We start from the raw sequence: 19,236 nt of genomic DNA, 5'->3' as shown, positions 1-19,236 counted from the left end.
AATAATACTAAAAAATATTGTTCAATCCTAATTCATGTGAATTGTCCTCAGATTACTTGTGATAGTAAAGTTATCAGATTACTTATGGAGTATTAATATAGATACTTACAGATATACAATACCTACTAATATTAATCCTAACACCTTTATGACATATGTTCATTTTCCCTCCACCAGAAAGGTTAAATGACTAGACAATATATTTGAATAAAATTAAAAAAACAAGTCTTCTATAGTATGTAAATAACCAAAAAAAAATTGAATTTGAAGTCTCATCAGAATCCAGGCAAAAGATTTAAGAATTAGAGTACCAAGTTGTCTAAGTATAACATTACTGTGATTTCATATAACAGAATTTCCATTAAATGCATTCTCTCAATATACCTCTCTGGAAAACCAGAGAAAAGAGGAAAAACAGGAGAGAGGATTAATTTTGGAAGAAACAAACATGTAAAGTGACTTTTCACACACAATTTGGATGGAAAATATTTTTTAAATGAGAAAAGGATGTCTTGGTGATTTATTTAATAGATTGACAAAATCAGAGGAGAAAAGGCAAATCCAATATATTTTAACAATAGAGTTTGGACATAAAATTCAGTCATCAAAAATCAAATTTTAAAGAGTCTTATGTTTCCTAGGACTGTAAAGTAATAAAGAGCGGCTGGTGCTTCACAGACAACTTTGTTCTGTTCTTCACCCTTGGTTCTCTATGGAGATACCTTATTCAGAACTCTGAGCATCGATGGAGGAAAAAAACCAGACTTGTACTGGACCTAAATATATACTGGTGTAATTGCTCAGTTAACAAGAATACCTAATTCACTCTACATGCATCTGACGAAGTGGGTCTTTGCCCATGAAAGCTTATGCTCCTACACTTCAGTTAGTCTATAAGGTGCCACAGAACTCCTCGCTGCTTTTTCAAGAATACCTAAGAATCATTTCTATGTTAGTAGTATTGTATTAATTTGAGGAGAATTTTCAATGTTTGTTGGGTCCATGAAGTCTTTTGATCAGTTTTCTTATGGTAATTTAATGTATACCCCCCTGATGAATGTGCTGTATTGTTCTCTAGTATGGGTGTCCATTTTCTATAATATAAGACCCATGACAAATCAGAAATTGATCCAGTCAGCATTGATCCAGTCCCCCACTGCTACCACCACCATGTTGTTTATCTTGTTAGCAAAATCCAGTTGCCTACTTGTTTCTCTGATCTGATCTCCTCTGCCTTCCTTCTGCAGCACTTTATGATTGGATTCATTTCTAAAAATATATCTTTTATTTTTTCTGGAACTTATACAAATGTGCCCAGATGGATCCTATTTTGAATTCACCTGCTTTGCATTTTCAAACTAGCTACAATAAATTCTGTCCCAATTCTTTCCTTCTATTTATATTTGATATGCATAAGCATGTTTGTATCCAGATTCTGCCATTTCTTCACAATCATGACCTGTATGAAACATCTGTCCAATTTGTAGAGCTAGCCATTCAGCTGAAACAACCATGAATCAAATCTGTGTTTACTTCTCTATTCTAAACCAAATAATAATTTAGAATAACTCTAGGTTTAGACACAGAGAAACACAGACATCTTAGACCTGAGCTGCCCTCCTTTGAAGGTTACACATACAGTTTGAAGGTTATCTTTCTAATCAGTCATGATGGATTATTAGTAATAAAAATTTATCCCAGACCTCACTATTTCAATATTATCAAATATAGGATACCCATTGGCCACCATATTCTTATCACTATGGGTACGTCTAAACTACATGGCTCCATCGACGGAGCCATGTAGATTTGTTGTTTTGGCAAAGGTAAATGAAGCCGCGATTTAAATGATCGCGGCTTCATTTACATGGCTGCCGCGCTGAGCCAACAAACAACTGATCAGCTGTTTGTCTGCTCAGCGCGCTAGGTTGGACGCTCCCCTGCCGACATCAAAGCCCTTTGTCGGCAGCCCCGTTATTCCTCGTGGGATGAGGTTTACCGGGGCTGCCGACAAAGGGCTTTGATTTCGGCAGGGGAGTGTCCAGACTAGCGCGCTGAGCGGACAAACAGCTGATCAGCTGTTTGTCGGCTCAGCGTGGCAGCCATGTAAATGTAAATGAAGCCGCGATCATTTAAATCGCGGCTTCATTTACCTTTGCCTATGTGTCTAATCTACATGCCTCTGATGACAGAGGCATGTAGTCTAGACACAGCCTATATGTATCAAACTGCAAGTGCTATGAACCTGTCATCAGTTTAATTATTTTGCATTATTGAATTAGAAATAACTAAATTTAAGACTACAGTTAATTCAATTGAAATTCTATCTTTCAGTGGGAGTTTTGCCTGAGTAAGGAATTCAGAACTGATTTCAAATATCTTCTATAATGCATACTAAAAGGGATTCAGATTTATGTTCTATTCCTAGCACTTTTGAAACAGTAAACCTATTTAACCGTAATGTGATGTTAAATATGAGTTGGAACTGTATTTTTTTTTGTAGGAATAGGTAATCAGACCTCCATATCTAGTATTGATTTTTTTTTCCTAAGAGCAATTTTTCTTTCATTATATTTCTTTCAAAAGTAGAAAATATTGTACAGTAGACTTTCGTAATCCGGAACCTATGGGACCTAGGTGGTGCCGGATTATCAAATATGCCAGACTATCAGGAGGTACTATAAACTGGTTCTATATATACTGTATATAAAGTGTTCTTAACCCTTTTTATTGTACATACTGTATACAGTATACTGTAATGTTTTAGTTTTTTTAAGCCTTTTTTACCCTTTTCGTTCAGTTCAGCTGCTGCCACTGTTACCTTGTAACTCATTTTTTGCCGAAGCTCACTCACTAGGCTCTTGCCATTTTGATGCTGGACTATCAGGAGTACCGGACTATTGGAGTTTTACTGTAGTTATTTTGATTCTTATTCATCATTTATCTCTCCTGTTAGATCTGTTACTTAATCATGTCTGTTTCATTTATTTAATATTTCAAAATTCTGTCTCTGCAGAATTTTAGATAATTACTTTTATAAAACATCTTCTCTAGAAGAATCGTGTGTGTGTGTGTGTGTGTGTGTGTGTGTGTGTGTGTGTGCCTACACATAAATTGTATGTATCTATTTAGGTTTTAAGATATTCATCAGTATGGTATAGGAAAAACCTATGTCCCTCGCTGTACACACGGGAATATGCATCCATTTGCATACATTCACAATTACTTCACCCATTTGCTTGCTACTGAAGTGCCATTGACTCTGATGTTGAACATACCCAGCCCTTAGCAACATCAAGAGTTGATCATAAATTATTGAAACTTGATTTCAAATAAAAAAAAAAGTGGTGGAGAGGATTTTCATTAAACATTTTCCCTGTTTTTTCAGCCAGGTCTGATCATTCTTATCTTAATTGTTAAAAGGGTCTTCTTACTGCTTCATACTTTGCTGCTCATATAATTTTCCATCCCTGTCATGTCTGTGATATCTTTCAGTTTGGGCAACTGCACTATTTACCTCTGAAATTGGCACTGAAACTCAAAATCTATAATCAATAACTTTTTAAAAGTTCTTTAAAATTTATTTTTGTATGAGCTAGTTTCATGTTTATCCTCTCTCATAATCCAGGCACAATGATTAATATTTACTTCTTCCATCTTTACTGCTATGGTTTGCCTTAATCACTTAAGATAAATTCTGGTATATATGCTATTTGTTCCTGTACTTATTTCTATGACCTTTAAAAATATAATTTTATTTTTACTCTGTGGTTTTATTTTATTGTTGTAACATGCCTAATTTAGTTGAAAGGACATATTTGTTACATTATTATGTTATCTGGATTCACTACTTACTGAAACATGTTAATTCTTAAGGTTGCTGTATATATCAGTAAATAACATTGACTTTGGAAAATGGCCTGGTTAAAATAATTCCACATGTTATAATTTTTTACATTTATTTTCCTTCTGTCTTCAAAGCAGAAAATTTTCATATGAAACTAAGATACTTATATATCTTCAACTGCTGTAAATTGTCATAGCTCCAGTGATCTTAAAGGAACTATGACAGTTTGCACCATCTGAGACTCTGCCCCTTCGTCCTTAAATCTTAGCCATTCATCTCCTAGTGTTGCTTATTCCCCAAATAATATTATAATCCTTTCCTTTTAAATAGACAGTTAACTTCTGTTGGAAATAAGGATAGGTCTACACTACAGGGGAAAATTGCATTAAGGTATGCAATTCCAGCTACATAAAAAACATAGCTGTAGTCAATGCATCTTAAGTGCCTTCCTCAAAGCAGGAAGTCAATGGAAGAAATGCTCCCAACAATTTCCCTTACTCCTCATGAGAAGTAGGAGTACCGGCACTGATGGGGGTGCCCTCAGCATACAATTTAGCATGTCTTTCGTAGGCCCACTAAATTGAACGCCAACAGATTGACCACTGCAGTGTTGATCTTCCCACAAGTAGAGATGTGGTTTAAAAGGAGCTGTAGAAGAATTTTACAGCCATACTACCTCAAACTGTCAGCTTGATGGACTGCATAACCAACAAAATGTCAGATTAGTTACATGTCTGTAGACATGAAGGAAAAATTTGTGTACTACAAGAAGTGGTAACATTGATTCGTTAAGTGTCTTTCTCTGTGTCAGTCTTGGGCAAATCTCCCACGTTTATGTTAGAGTGCTATGTGTAAAAGAAGGTGCTGTCTTTCAGATCAGATCTACAACTGAACACTCAACTGTTTGTAATTGGTGAAAGTGCTATAGGACTTTTGCAGCCATGTCATAGAAACATAGGGCTGGAAGGGACCTCAAGAACTCATTACATTCAGGCTTTCTGTGCTTTCACAGTACTAAATCTAAACCATCCCTGATAGATGTTTGTGCAACTTGTTTTTAAAAGTTTCCAAAGATAGGAACTCCACAACCTTCCTTGTAAGCCTATTCCAGAGCTAATTCCCTTTATAGTTAGAAAGCTTTTCCTAATATCTAACTTAAATATCCTTTACTGCAGAATGAGTCCATCATTTCTTGCTCTACTTTCAGTGGACATGGAGAACAACTGATCACTGTTCTCTTTAAAATAGTCATTAGCATACTGAAAGACATCGAGTAATCCTGTGGCACCTTAGACTAACAAAAATATATAGTATCATGAGCTTTTGTGGGTAAATCTGACAGTATTACCTCCCCCCCCATATCATCTTTTTTCAAAATTAAATATAACCAGATATTTTTAATCTTTCCTCAGTCAGGTTTTCTGATTTTTTTTTTTTTTTTTTCATTTTCGTTGTTCTTCTCTGGACTCTTCCCAGTTTGTCCACACCTTTCCCAAATTGGGGTGCCTAGAATAAGACACAGTACTCTAGTCAAGGCCTCAACAATGCTGAGTAGAGTGGAACAATTACTTCCTGTGTTTTACATAAAATACTGTAGTAAATACAGCTAGAATCATATTTGCCTTTTTTGTAGCTACAGCACATTAGCCGTTTATATTGAGTTTGTGGTTCACTATAACCCCCAAATCCTTTTCACCAGTACTACTACCAAGGGAGTTATTCCCTACTTTGTAGTTGTATATTTGCTTTTGCACTTGTCTTTTAATGACTTTTGCCTTGTTGAATTCAGACAAATTCTCTGATTTACCAAGATCATTTTGAGTTTTAAACTTATCCTCCGAAGTGCTTACAATCCCTCCCAGCTTCATGTCCTTTTCAGATTTTATAAGTGTACTTCCCACTCCATTATCCAGGTCATTAATGGAAATACTGAGTAGTACCAAACCCAGGACCAATCTCTGCAGAATCCCACCAGATACACCCATTCAGTCTAACAGTAAACCATTGACAAGTATTCTTTGAGTATGGTCTTTCAACCAGTTGTGTATCCATCATGTAATACTTTTAATGATATCATATTGCCTTACTTTGCTTATGAGACTGTCATGCAGAACTATGTCAAAAAGTTTGCAAACATAGTGTTACCTTGTCCTTAGTAAATTCCATTTAAGTAATATTTTGTGTACCAAACTCACCTGTGTTACTCTAGAGAACATAATTACCTCTTTTCTTGTCCCATGTGTGTGTTTGTGTGTGTGTGTATGAATGATATACCTGTCACAGTTACTGAAGCTGTAAACTGTTTTGGAATCCATCTGATTTTATCATTCTTGGCCAAATCCTTGACTTAAGCAATACCAGTAAAGAGTGTTGTAGTCCTTTATAAGCAAACTAGATATCAATAGTGCAGATAGACAGGCCACAGTAATATCAATATTAATAGAAGCCCCATGCCTAGTCACAGGAAATGAGGTGCACTTGTGTATTAAGCCTTAGGTCTGCAATATCTTCCATGCAGCAGACTTCCACAAGGTAAGAGGAGTTATACATTAATCAGAAGGTTAATATTTTGTATGTGAGTGAGATTCACTGGGAAAATCACTTTTTTTTTTCATTTTCTGAAGACCCAGTATCTCTTCTGGTCAATGACACCATTTCAGAGCTGTCTCATAGGAGTGTTGCATTATGGAGATGTGTCCTCTTTGAAGTCCCTCTACTTGGCTATCAGACAAGAGGAATCAGCGCCACACTCTCCAATAAAAAATCAGGAATCCACTGAGCATGTTCAGTGCCATAACATTTTCCCTGAAAAGATTCAGATTTCATATCTGTCATATGTCTTCAGTTCAGGATTTTGTGTTACCTCCATATGAAGGCCTAATGAGTATTAACTATGTGTGTCTTGAAAAACCAAAATTAGAAACAGTTGCTCTCACTCTAGACAATTTCTGTGTTCAAGCCCCAATCAGAGAAGGTATTTAAATTTTTTGTGTTTTTCCTAGGTGAGATATTCAGCAAAGATGCAAGCGATTTTTCTACTGATATAACTGTCCAGTTTCTATAGTCAGTTTGTATTGTGAAATGTTGTCTATACACACACTTACCAAGTGTTATCAGTGTTATGAGAACGTTCTGTTGTAAGGTGTCCAAAACTTAAATTCGTTCCTCGGTAATTTTATTTTACTTTTTGAGATCTCTTTTAGTCTCTTATTTTGTTTTAGAGGTATTTATCCATGACTAGTCCCATTAATTGAACTCTTCCCCTTCTGCTTTTCTCACATGTATTATATTATATTTTATATTATATTATATTACTATGTATCTAGCTTGTGATGATACAAAACTGTTCTTAACAGTTTGTGGAGAATTTTTGCTATTATATTTTTGAGATATTCTTTAAGAGTGGGGAATATACCAGAAAAATATTTAAATCAGAGAAAGATGCTTACTTGTAATTGCTATTTTCTGGCAGTATATGTTGTGATAGACCACCGTAATCTACCTTCTTGTTGTATAGTTTGAGGTTTCTTTTGCTATTTTTTAATAATATTATAAAAGTATTTCATTTCCTACTAAGGAGGAACTGGCAACTGATACAAACTGCAAAAACACAATACAAACTGCAAAAAGTTAGTACTGCAGGGATGGTGCAAGATGACCTCTATGGAAACCAAGCTTGAGGGGTTCCTATCATGCCTGCATGCAGAAACCTGGCTCCAGGAACAGTGATCTGTTGCAACATATATCTTGAAATGGTAGTCATTTCAGGCAAGTCATTACCTCATGCATATCTATGAAGATAAACCTCTAGAAAGGAAACTCTATTGGCTAGATTGTGATTTTTAGCCACAACTATAAGTAAGGTGTGATATATAAACTTCCCCATCCCAGGAGCAGATCTCTCAACTGTGCCTCAGAGACTCCCTCTTGGGTCACATTTCCTCCTCTTCTTTGATTCCTTGGAGTAGTGCTTTTCTCCTGCTATATACCTGCAGCCAATCTCTGCTGGCCAGCAAGGAGCCTTGGTGGAGTCAGTCCAAGCCCAAAGGGTGAAAGAGAAATATTTATTCCATCTTTCTCTTGCATGGATATATTAGTTAAATTGGAGAAGACGGGAATTAGTACAAGACTCAAAAAGGAAGGTAAGAAACTAGTTAAAAGGAAAATTACAATGGGTTGTGCTGAAAGGTGAGCATTTAGGCTGGAAGGTTACTAATAGAGTTTCTCAAAGATTAGTCTGGGAACCAATCTTTTTTTGAATATTTTCATTAGTGACCTTGGCACAAAGAGTGGGAGTGCACTAATAAAAATCTGTGGATAATAAGAAGTTGGGAGGTATTGCTAGAATGGAGAAGGACCAGAATCATACAAGGAGATGTGGACAATCTTGAAAACTGGAGTATTAGAAATGGCAGGAAATTTAGTTTTGCAAAGTACCAGGTCACACACTTATACTTTAATATCAGGAATTTCTGTTATAATCTGGACACATCAGTTGAAAGCAACAGGAGGAGAAAGGTGTATTGGTCACCACAGGATAACTATGAGCTGCTAATATGATGTGATGATGAAAAGAGCTAATGTAATGCTTGGGTGCATTAGGTGAGGTATTTCCAATAGAGAGACTAGATTTTTATTACCATTATACAAGACATTGGTGAAATGACATCTGGAATAGTGTGTGTAATTCTGGTCTCCTATTTTTAAGAAAGATAAATTCAAACTGGAACAGATGTGAAGAGCTACTGAAGTAAACAAAATAATACCTTACAAGAGGAGACTTAAGGAGCGTGGCTTACTTAACCTAAACAAAATGAAGGATGAGGGTACATATGATTGTTCTCTATAAATACAGCAGAGGATAAATACCAGGAAGGGAGAAGAATTATTAAGATATGGCACAAGACATTGGCACAAAGATAAATGGATAAAACTGGCCATCAGTAAATTTGGGCTTGAAATTATACGAATCTTTCTAACCATCAGTGGAGCAAAATTCTGGAACAGACTTTCCAGGGGAGTAGTGGGAGCAAAAAATCTTAACTTATTTCAATATTAGAGCTTAATAAATGTATGAAATGGATATTATAATTAAATTGCTTACAATGGCAAACAGCCCATCTTTGATTGCTGTTAGCTATTATCTCCAATGGCCAGAGATGGGACATTAAATTGGAAAGACTCGATTACCCAGAGAATTCTTTCCCTGACTGGTTGGTCTTACCCATATGGTCAAGGTCTAACTCTTTGTGATATGAGAAGTCAAAAGGGAATTTTCCTTTCAGTGAGATTTGCAGAGAGCCTGTGTATGAGTGGAAGGGTTGGTTGGTTTGTTATCTTTCTGCAGCATGGGACGTGGCTTATTTGCTGGTTTGAACTAGAGAAATGGTGAGTTCTCTGTGTTTTAAGTCTTTAAATCAAAATTTGAGGACTTTAGTAATTTAGTCAAGCTATGGAACTATTACAGGAGTGGGCAGGCAAAGTTCTGTGCAGGAATCAGGCAAGATGATCATGATGGTTCCAACTAGCCTTAAAGTTTCAGAATGTATGAGTTCAAATCAAAACCAAACCCCAAATGATGATTTTTTTAATTATAGCCATAAAAGCATTGAAGCATTTTAAAGGCAAGAATATCCCTCCTAACAAGAACAAAGACATTGACGAAGGAAAAGAGAGACAATATTTTGAACATCAAGCAAAGGGGAATCACCAGTTTCTGAAAACATGGCTAACGAAATACCCCTGGCTAAAGTATGATGGTAAAAAAGGAATAATGTTCTGTGCCTTGTGTCGCAAGCATAATGTGAACTTGGGGGAAAACATACATAACTTTTGTTCTGGGTCTGACATTTTTAAGCTTGAATTTATAAATATACATCAGAGCAGTGAAGCTCATGCCTGGGCTAGTTGCATGGAAGCTGCCAGCAATGCTACAGGAGACCAAGCTTCTACTGAGCAGATGCTAAAGAGCATGAGCAAAGTAACTTTAGGAAGAATAGAAAATATTTTTAGAACATGCCATGCCATAGCCAAGTGTGGACGTCCTTTCACAGATATTGACTGGATGTGCAAACTGGATGACATGAAAGGTGTGGACATTGGTTCTATGTTCAGAAATGGCAAGTCAGCAAGAACATTTATACATTATATTGCTGAAGTAGAACGTAGAGCCTTGAAAGAAAAACTCGAAAAGTGTAAGTTCTTCTCCCTCATTAGTGATGGAGTTGCAGACAATGCAATCAAAGAAGCTGCTGTTGTATATGTACGCTTTGCATATAAAGGAAAAGTCCACTGCCAGATTGTTGGGGTTCAATCAGTTGACAAATCTGATGCTTCAACTGTAAAGAATGCCATTGTAAAAACTTTGCAAATCAATCTTCAGCTCAACCTGTCAAGTCAAGACTGGTCAAGAAAACTAGTTGGGTTTGGGAGTGATGGTGCAGAAGTCATGGTAGGAGAAAACAATGGGGTAGCTAAGCTGCTGAAGGAAATTCAGCCTTGTGTGCAGTCTGTGCATTGTTTTGCTCATCGACTTGAACTGGCTTACAAGGAAGCACTGAAAAGCATTCAGCTATACACAACTTTAATTGGTCTCTTGCAAAATATATATTATTTTTATCATAATTCACCTTTAAATAAGACCAATCTCAAATCCACATATGAAACTCTTAAGCTACGTCCAGCGATTCCTTCTCGAATTGGTGGCACCCGGTGGCTTTCTCGCTTACAGACAGCTCTTCAGATCCTTCTTAAGAGTTATCCTGCCATTCTCCTACATATGAGTAAGGTAAGTGATTTAAAAATTGTATGTGATCTGAGGGGGAAGGCAAGATCACGACTACTTGTTTGTCATAATTTTCATTGATATGTATTTTCTTGTTCCAGTTGCAAGGGGATCCAAGCACCTCACATCACCAAAAAGTCAAAGGCCTTCTAAAGCTCCTTTTGAAAATGGAGGTTGTCAAGTTCTCTCACTTTTTGCTGGATATCATTAATGTACTCAACATTCTATCCCGTGTTACGCAGGATCGTAACTCTTCCATTGCAGATATATTTTCAACTATGCAGTCGACACTGGAAACACTACAAATGTATAAAACAAGGTTGGTGTATTTAAACATTAAACTAGATATTTTAGCTTAAAGTATGAGAAAAAGATTAATATTTCGTTTGGGTTCTGCATTTTTTAGATCTGGTCCAAAGGAGCGCCTAGTGGAGACAGTTACACACTTTCATGGTCACCAGCTTGTAGGAAATGGAAATATCTTACCTGTAAGAACCAAAGTATTAAGCAATCTTGTGAGGATGCTACGTGATTGTTTCTGTGATGCTAGCCAAGATGTTTTGAGAGCAACAACCATTGGAAGTTTTAAACTTTGGCCAGAAAAGATCAAACAAGGTATGGAAAACTATGCACTGGCTATCTGAATAAATCTGAATTATTTGTATTTTCTTTAAGTTACGCAGATTTTTTCTTTCACCTTTGCTACAGAATTTGGTGAAAGGGAGGTGTCCGTCCTAACTAAGCATTATGAACCAGTACTGGAAGGTGCCAATGTAAAAGTTGATGAGGTTGACACCGAATGGAGCATGCTAAAATTAGAGCTATATGACAGGTAATAAAGATAACTCAAATTGTGCAAGCTCATTGAACTAAAATGTTTGAAGCCAATGTGTTTAAATATTATGGAAACTCTACATGACCAATTTATTTTTTGCTATGCTTTTTAGATTTCAGAACATTCGGAGTTTGACATGGGATTCAGTGAATTCAGATTACTTGCACAAGTATCCAAACATCCTGATGCTAGTAGATTTGATCCTAGCACTGCCTGCAAGTTCAGCTGAGGCAGAGCGTGGCTTCAGTCAGATGAAGCTTATCATGATGCAAATGCACTCTAAAGGAATGTCTGAAAGTATGACTGATCTCATGGTAATTCAGCTGAATTCCCCAGACATCAAAACGTTTGATCCAGAGAAGGCTATATATTTGTGGAATAGTGCTTCGCAGAAACATAGACTACAGACTGGCTATATGATAACTAATGGAAGATCAGATTGCTCCTCAGACTCTGATTTTGATAGCCATTGTGGGAGTGATTAAAGTTGTGCAAAATATCCAGTTTTCATATTTGTATCATGCATAAAGACTTTTGTAGCATTCCTTGAAAATTTAGCCAAAGCAAAAATTGCATTGATTTTACAAAATTTTAGCATTATAAAGATAGAAGCCATAATATATCCACTACTGAATCTCCAATAGCTTTTCAATACCAGAGCCCAACCTAAATATGGTACTCTAGATGTTTTATGCTATTAGTGGATCCTGACTCCTCTCATTTATGGGACAGTATGGTGTCTTGTAGTTTCCTTCTGGTCATTTATTATTCATGATTTAACTGTAGTATTCTACATCCAGTATGGTTGCCTGCAATCTCAGCCTCAAACTTAATTTTAAAACGTTTTAAAACCTGTTTTTAAAGATTTCCAAATGACAGAGATTCTAAAATCTTCCTGAGAGTCTATTCCCGATCTTAACTACCCTTACAGTTAGAAAGTTTTTCCTAATATCAAACTTACATCTCCCTTGCTGCAGATTAAGCCCATTAGGTCTCATTCTACTTCTAGTGGAGACAGAGAACAATGGATCATATTCCTTTTTTTAATAACAATCCTTTACATATTTGAAAACTGTTATCAGGTCACCCTTTCCTCACAGGTCACATTTTCTAAGCCTTGTGTCATTTTTGTTGGTCGTCTTTGGATTCTGTCTAGTGTGTCCACATCTTCCCTAACTGGATTGCTAATTATTTTTCCTGTTCTATTTTGGCTGAGAACTACTGTGATCATGTACGTTTAATGTTTGTCAAACTTACCCTGAAAAATACGCGAGAGGCAAATTAGAGCCATTTGAACCTATTTGATTGTTAATTGCCTCTCGTAGATGAACAGTCTGTATTTCAAAGAAGTCACAGAATTCATTCTTTTGAAATTTGTACTAAAATTTCACTTCCAGTCAAGGGGAAAGACAACCAGTATCAGAACAGCTTCCAGGAAATTGTTTTTTGGTTGTTGTTTTTTTAAGTCTCAAGTAATGCCATCCAATTTATATCAGAAGAAAAATGGAGTGAGATTATTTATGTTTATGTTCTTCAAAACTTTCTTGAGGACTAAGACCCATACAATTCTTAAGAAATTGAAACAACTGTACAATAAAAGAAAATGTCAAGATGTCACTCACTTCTAAATCAAGAAGATTAGCTTTATACTCTGGATATTAGGTATCTCAGATGTTTATGTGTAGTATATACACAAAATACTATTAGATCTTAGCAGTTGTCATATTCAGTAATATAATAAACATTTGTATAATATAGTTGTACAGCCTTAGAATGATGCTTACGCTAATGGAAGATAATTTTTTTATAAGATGTGAATTTTCAGACAACAACTCTGGCTAAGCATTACTAATCCTATTATTAAGGAACAAAGCACAGTATATGGTACATATTGTGCTTGGTGCATTATTTCGTACATAGTGTTGCCAATTCTCTAACTATTTTGTCATGAATTTCATGACATTTGGTGTGTTTCCTAAAGCACCAGATCTTGGAGTTGTTAGATTCTCAGTGTTAATTTTATTTACTTTAAAGGAACTTTTTAGCCCTCACGGCTGCGGAGGAAAGCTTGAAAATCTGACTCTCAAAGGATCGAACAACAAACAAACAAAATGATCCTGAAGTTTAGAGTTTTTAATGTCCTTATTTTTAAATCAATATCATGATTTTTTGAATGCTGGGGATTGGCAATACTGGGTACATTGCTTTAGGTAAAATGCTGCAAAACACTAAATAAATGGTTCTGTCTTAACATGAAGCTATTCAGAAATGTTTCATTATGGTTATAAGATGATTCTATGCAAACATTATCTCAAAATTAAATGAAGAAAAATAATTAAATTATTTTTGTTTTTTAAAATGTAATCTTACAGTCACAAGTTTCATCCTTTACTGAATAAACAAGGAAATAAATTAAAATTGGAAAAATCGATCTCAAAAGAGTAAATTGTTTTAAATTCTTTTCTTTATCTTACTTTCTTGTTCAGTATGTTAACCTATCTCCCTGTAGATCTCTCTCCTAATGACACAGTTTGAGAGGGGTGGGGACAAAAAGGGAAGAAATAGGCCATGCTACATGTGGAGATACTGAAAGACTTATGCTGACTTGGAGAGTCAATTCTGAAATCATCAGAAGACATAGGGCTTTAGCCTGTATAAACAATGTGATTTCATAGGGCCCTGTTTATAGGGACATGTATGCACATCTCACCAGCCAGTCATAGTGCTATTAATAGTGATTAATGTTCTCTATTTCTGATTCTCTCTTAATCCCTGTTTGTATCACCAGTACTTCTTGAATTTCTTTTCTCCATAATTACACTCTAGTATGATCCATGAATGGGGTGTTACAAAACTCTATGTAGCTTCTCAAAAGGCAAAACTAGGGGATAGTTGCATATTAGGAAACTGTTGCACGTAGGCAAGAGGCAATTGGGTTTTCAGGAACATGGAGCCAATTAGAGTATATCTTACTTCACAGAGACCCTAGGAGGAGGAGATATAAGGGAGATAATCAAACTAAGCGATGATGTAGCTGTCCAGAGCAGCAGTGACCACAACCCAAAAGGGAGAATGGCATAAATCAAGATTAGGACAAGGTTGCTAAGAGATTACTTAAAATAATCCAAATCATGGCCATGTTGGAAGAGGACCCCAAGGTCAACAACCTCAAATAAGAATTATGATCTTCTAAATTTTCATGATTAAGCAATTAGGAAGCTCTAGATTTTAATTGATTAAAATATATAATATACTATATTATCTCAATCTGGTCTGCCTACTGATTTTCTAAGAGACTATTGCTTCCCTTCCTTCTGCATCCACTCACAAACTAGTAAAAGTAAATCTGGGGTAGAGAACCTGCATATTATTAAAAATGTGCTGCTTATGATAAAGCTTCTCACCAGGAAGTACTTTATGCCACAGATAATAGTATTGGTCTTACCAAACTTATAAAGCTTTCTTTTAATCAGGTGACTCTTGTAACCTTGAGTTTTTCCATCATTTTTTGTTGTTGGTTGTTTTTTGTAGATAACTTCAAATTATGAAATCAGTGAACTGGAGATTCTGTGTGTGTTAGCAAAAGGTTAATCAAATACTAATTTTATAAGGTGTGTTTTCCTTGTAATACGTACCCACATTTATTCCAGAGGTGATATCAGAGCACTTTTATCTAGCTGTTATCCTGCAAATATTTCTTTTCTGTTCCCCAGTCTATTAAAATCACCTACAGTGTTAAAATTCATGGTGGGCCATGTAAGGGGCTCAAGTCCTGGATTTCATTTATTATCTTGACCTCTGTCAACAGATTTTATACTTCCTACAAGCCACACCCACACACCCCCACATACACCCTCTTCCTACTGGCCCCAGCTACCTCTGCTGCATTAGAACTTATGTATTGCTCATCAAAGCCCTGCATGTACATTGTCAGCTGATTTCTATAAATGGTCAGCTGGTTCATAACCATCCTAATCAACAAGGTACATACACTTCCTGAGAGAACTCTGGAGTCCAAGATCTGCATAACAAGGTATGCCTTATGTCCCTGGATCATGACAGATGCTGGTGGAGGCTGAACTCATCTAGAAAAGGAATTCTTGATATACTTTTTTCAGTAAGAAGATGTGAAATACTAGATGGAAACTGGTCACTAAATGGACCAACATATTGTCAATCCAACTTTCATGAAGATCAGGTAGAGACAAAGTTATCATGGAGAGCCATAATTAGAGTAGCATAGTTATATGGCACAGGGAATTTTGAAGTTCAGTGATAAAGTCCTTGTAGATAGACATCAAAGTTTCAGATGGCATTCCCAATGGAATCAAAGTGTCCAGGGGATTTGCAATGAAGTCTTCATTCAAGTGCATACATCACAGGAATTGCTGAACAATTCAATATACAAAAGTAGTTTAAACAACCAAAATTTTGAGAAATCAGCTTCAACATTTTCCAGTGGCCAGCCAGGCACAAATCATTACATAGCCAGAGTATTATTAGACACGGTTGACCATCAGAGATGGTAATTTAACCAAGAGAATCTTGTTCTTGACCGAGAATTTTGAGTCAGGAAGCTAGGGCCATTTCAGTCAATGTATGTTTAGGATAGGAGGGACTTCACAAGAACTGGCAAGGATGTTGTTCACTTTCACATTGATGAAAGGGCATGGTTTCAAGACTGTGACAGGTTTTGGGGTCACATCTCCTTGTCCTGGTGCTTACTTTTACAAGATGACAATTCCTGTAGCATAAGTAGAGAAGGGGTAAAAGGGGACGGGAGTTGAGGAAACGTTGTTCTAGGTCAGCCATAAAGATATTAGCATATGGTGGGGCCATGCGTGTACCCATGGCTGTGCCGCTGATCTGGAGGTATAAGTTGTTCTCAAACTGGAAATAATTGTGGGTGAGAACAAAGGGTATGTCTACACTACCCCCGTAGTTCGAACTAGGGGAGTAATGTAGTCATTCGGAGTTGCAAATGAAGCCCGGGATTTGAATTTCCTGAGCTTCATTTGCATGATGCCGGCAGGCGCCATTTTTAAATGCCGGCTTGTTCGGACCCCGTGCCGCACGGTTACACGCGGCACGGACTAGCTAGTTCGGATTAGGCTTCCTATTCCGAACTAGCTGTACGTCTCATGGAATGAGGTTCCCTTGCAACAAACCCCGTTGCCAGCTTTGTCCACATATTCATTCTGCTGATACCATTATTGGACCTAACCAAGTAAGTTATAAGATCAAGAACACATATTCCTGCGCATCCAGAAATATAATTTATGCTATCGTGCCGAAAGTGTCCGTCTGCTATGTACATTGGACAAACATCTCAGACACTTCGCCAAAGGATTAATGCCCACAAAACATATCAGACAAGATCACAAAGAAAAAACAGTTTCTTGCCATTTTAACCAGAAAGGACACTCTCTCAATGACTTAACCACCTGCATTCTGCTACAAAGACCTTTTACATCTGCACTTGAAAGGGAATCCTCTGAACTGTCATTCATGTTAAAATTTGACACTCTCCGGGAAGGAATGAACAAACACTCAAACTATCTTACCCATTACCAAGATAGCTTCCCCAATTATCACCTCTAATACCATTAGCTCACAGACATCCCACTCTCCCCACCTCTAATATCATCAATTCACAGACACTTACCTTCCTTCCTTCTCCCCCTCCCCCCGCATTCCCCTCCTGTTCTGAAATGTGATTTGTCCTTTTCATATGTGTTCATTTTTTTAAATTGTATCCTTTGGTATATATGGTTGTGACTATTTTCTTCCACTATTTGATCTGAGGAAGTGGGTCTGGACCACGAAAGCTCATCATCTAATAAACCATCTTGTTAGTCTTTAAAGTGCTACATTGTCCTGCATTTTGCTTCAGTTTCCATTTGTCACCCTCCCAATTTAGACTTGATTATAAGTACTATGAAGGTCAAGCTTGGTAAATAAATTGTCAGTATTTACCCTGTCCAACAAGGGATACTTGTTCTTAATAGTTATTTTGTATACCTGATAGTTTATGCAAAGACACTAGCAGTCACTCCTTTTTAACAATAGAATCAGAGCTCCAGTAGGAGACATGTACAAATTTCTCAAACATATTCTTTAAGGTCCTGCATTCTGGTTCCAATAGAAAATAAATGAGTCCAAATGGAATTCTGGCCCGTGGATGGAGACTGATGCAGTCATGATGTCTGTATCAGTTGTCAGAAGTAGTTTGTATCTTCTGAGAGATGTTTAGGCCATCATGTGAGACCCAGAGAATTCTGGATATGATCAAGAAGTGTGGTGAACTGATCAAATAACACTGAAAAGTTTCCTAATGGAAACTTGGATTTCAACCTGGACAGGTGCAGTTTCATGAGTGACTGGACTTGATGCTAGCATTCTGCCATAAGTCAACTCCATTATGTATGGAGTGAGGTTCTTCCACATTGAAGTTCATAGAATCATAGAATACTAGGACTGGAAGGGACCTCGAGAGGTCATCAAGTCCAGTCTCCTACCCTTATGGCAGAACCAAATACTGTCTAGACCATCCCTGATGGACATTTATCTAACCTACTCTTAAATATCTCCACAGATGGAGATTCCACAACCTCCCTGGGCAATTTATTCTAGTGTTTAACCACCCTGACAGTTAGGAACATTTTTCTAACATCCAACCTAAACTTCCCTTGCTGCAGTTTAAGCCCATTGCTTCTTGTTCTACCCTCAGAGGCCAAGATGAACAAGTTTTCTCCCTCCTCCTTATGACACCCTTTTAGATACCTGAAAACTGCTATCATGTCCCCCCTCAATCTTCTCTTTTCTAAACTAAACAAACCCAATTCTTTTAGCCTTCCTTCATAGATCATGTTCTCTAGACCTTTAATCATTCTCTTCTCTGGACCCTCTCTAATTTCTCCACATCTTTCTTGAAAAGCGGTGCCCAGAACTGGACACAATACTCCAACTGAGGCCTAACCAGTGCAGAGTAGAGTGGAAGAATGACTTCTCGTGTCTTGCTCACAACACACCTGTTAATGCATCCCAGAATCATGTTTGCTTTTTTTGCAACAGCATCACACTGTTGACTCATATTTAGCTTGTATGTGAGCTAATAACTATAACCCCTAGATCCCTTTCTGCTTTACTCCTTCCTAGACAGTTGCTTCCCATTCTGTATGTGTGAAACTGATAGTTCCTTCCTTAGTGAAGCATTTTTCAATTGTCTTTATTAAACTTCATCCTGTTTACCTCAGACCATTTCTCCAATTTGTCCAGATCATTTTGAATTATGACCCTATCCTCCAAAGCAGTTGCGACTCCTCCCAGCTTGGTATTATCTGCAAACTTAATAAGCATACTTTCAATGCCAATATCTAAACCGTTGATGAAGATTTTGAAGTTAACTAGCTTAGGCAAAGTTCTCATCCAGATAATTACTAGACATATCAGAAGCCACAAGCTCAGTGTTGGGTGCAGTTTGCCCAAGCTATACTTGGGATGCAGCAGCAAAGCAGGACCTGCATTCTTCTCAAAGAGATGGTTTCTCCTACCAATTCCAATGCTTCTATTTCAGTGTGTTTCTACTGGTCTTTACAGTAGACAAAGTATTCCCTTTCTGGAACAAGGTTATGCTCCAGCTCCATTTGTCTTTTAGATTGGAGGCTTCTTCCCTCAAGTCTCAAGTCACATACACACACCCCTTTAACAGGTTGCCTACCCCTCATCTCTTGTGTGCTCAGTGTCTTGTTTACTAAGTAGACACATTTT

The 19,236-nt window shown here is 36.9% G+C and overlaps 1 protein-coding gene across 7 annotated transcripts in view; it reads left to right on the top strand.

Moving 5' to 3' along the window:
- Positions 1-19,236, top strand: part of SPEF2 (sperm flagellar 2) — a 204,229-nt gene that overhangs the window by 131,772 nt on the left and 53,221 nt on the right. For 4 of the 7 annotated variants that reach the window (XM_075932547.1, XM_006116497.4, XM_006116496.4 and 1 more), the window contains 5 exons: positions 9,445-10,634; positions 10,733-10,950; positions 11,038-11,246; positions 11,340-11,463; positions 11,579-13,897. The exons of 2 other annotated variants lie outside the window; for them this stretch is intronic. In XM_075932547.1, the coding sequence (XP_075788662.1) occupies positions 9,445-10,634; positions 10,733-10,950; positions 11,038-11,246; positions 11,340-11,463; positions 11,579-11,951 (2,114 nt within the window). In that variant the 3' untranslated portion in view covers positions 11,952-13,897. Of the gene's footprint in view, positions 1-641; positions 1,834-9,444; positions 10,635-10,732; positions 10,951-11,037; positions 11,247-11,339; positions 11,464-11,578; positions 13,898-19,236 lie in introns of those variants that run through there. One more of the 7 variants, XM_006116499.4, reaches the window with a different exon arrangement.

This window comes from Pelodiscus sinensis, chromosome 6 (assembly GCF_049634645.1).
Source record: "Pelodiscus sinensis isolate JC-2024 chromosome 6, ASM4963464v1, whole genome shotgun sequence".
Classification (NCBI taxonomy): domain Eukaryota; kingdom Metazoa; phylum Chordata; order Testudines; family Trionychidae; genus Pelodiscus; species Pelodiscus sinensis.
This window is presented reverse-complemented; position numbering and strand designations above follow the sequence as displayed.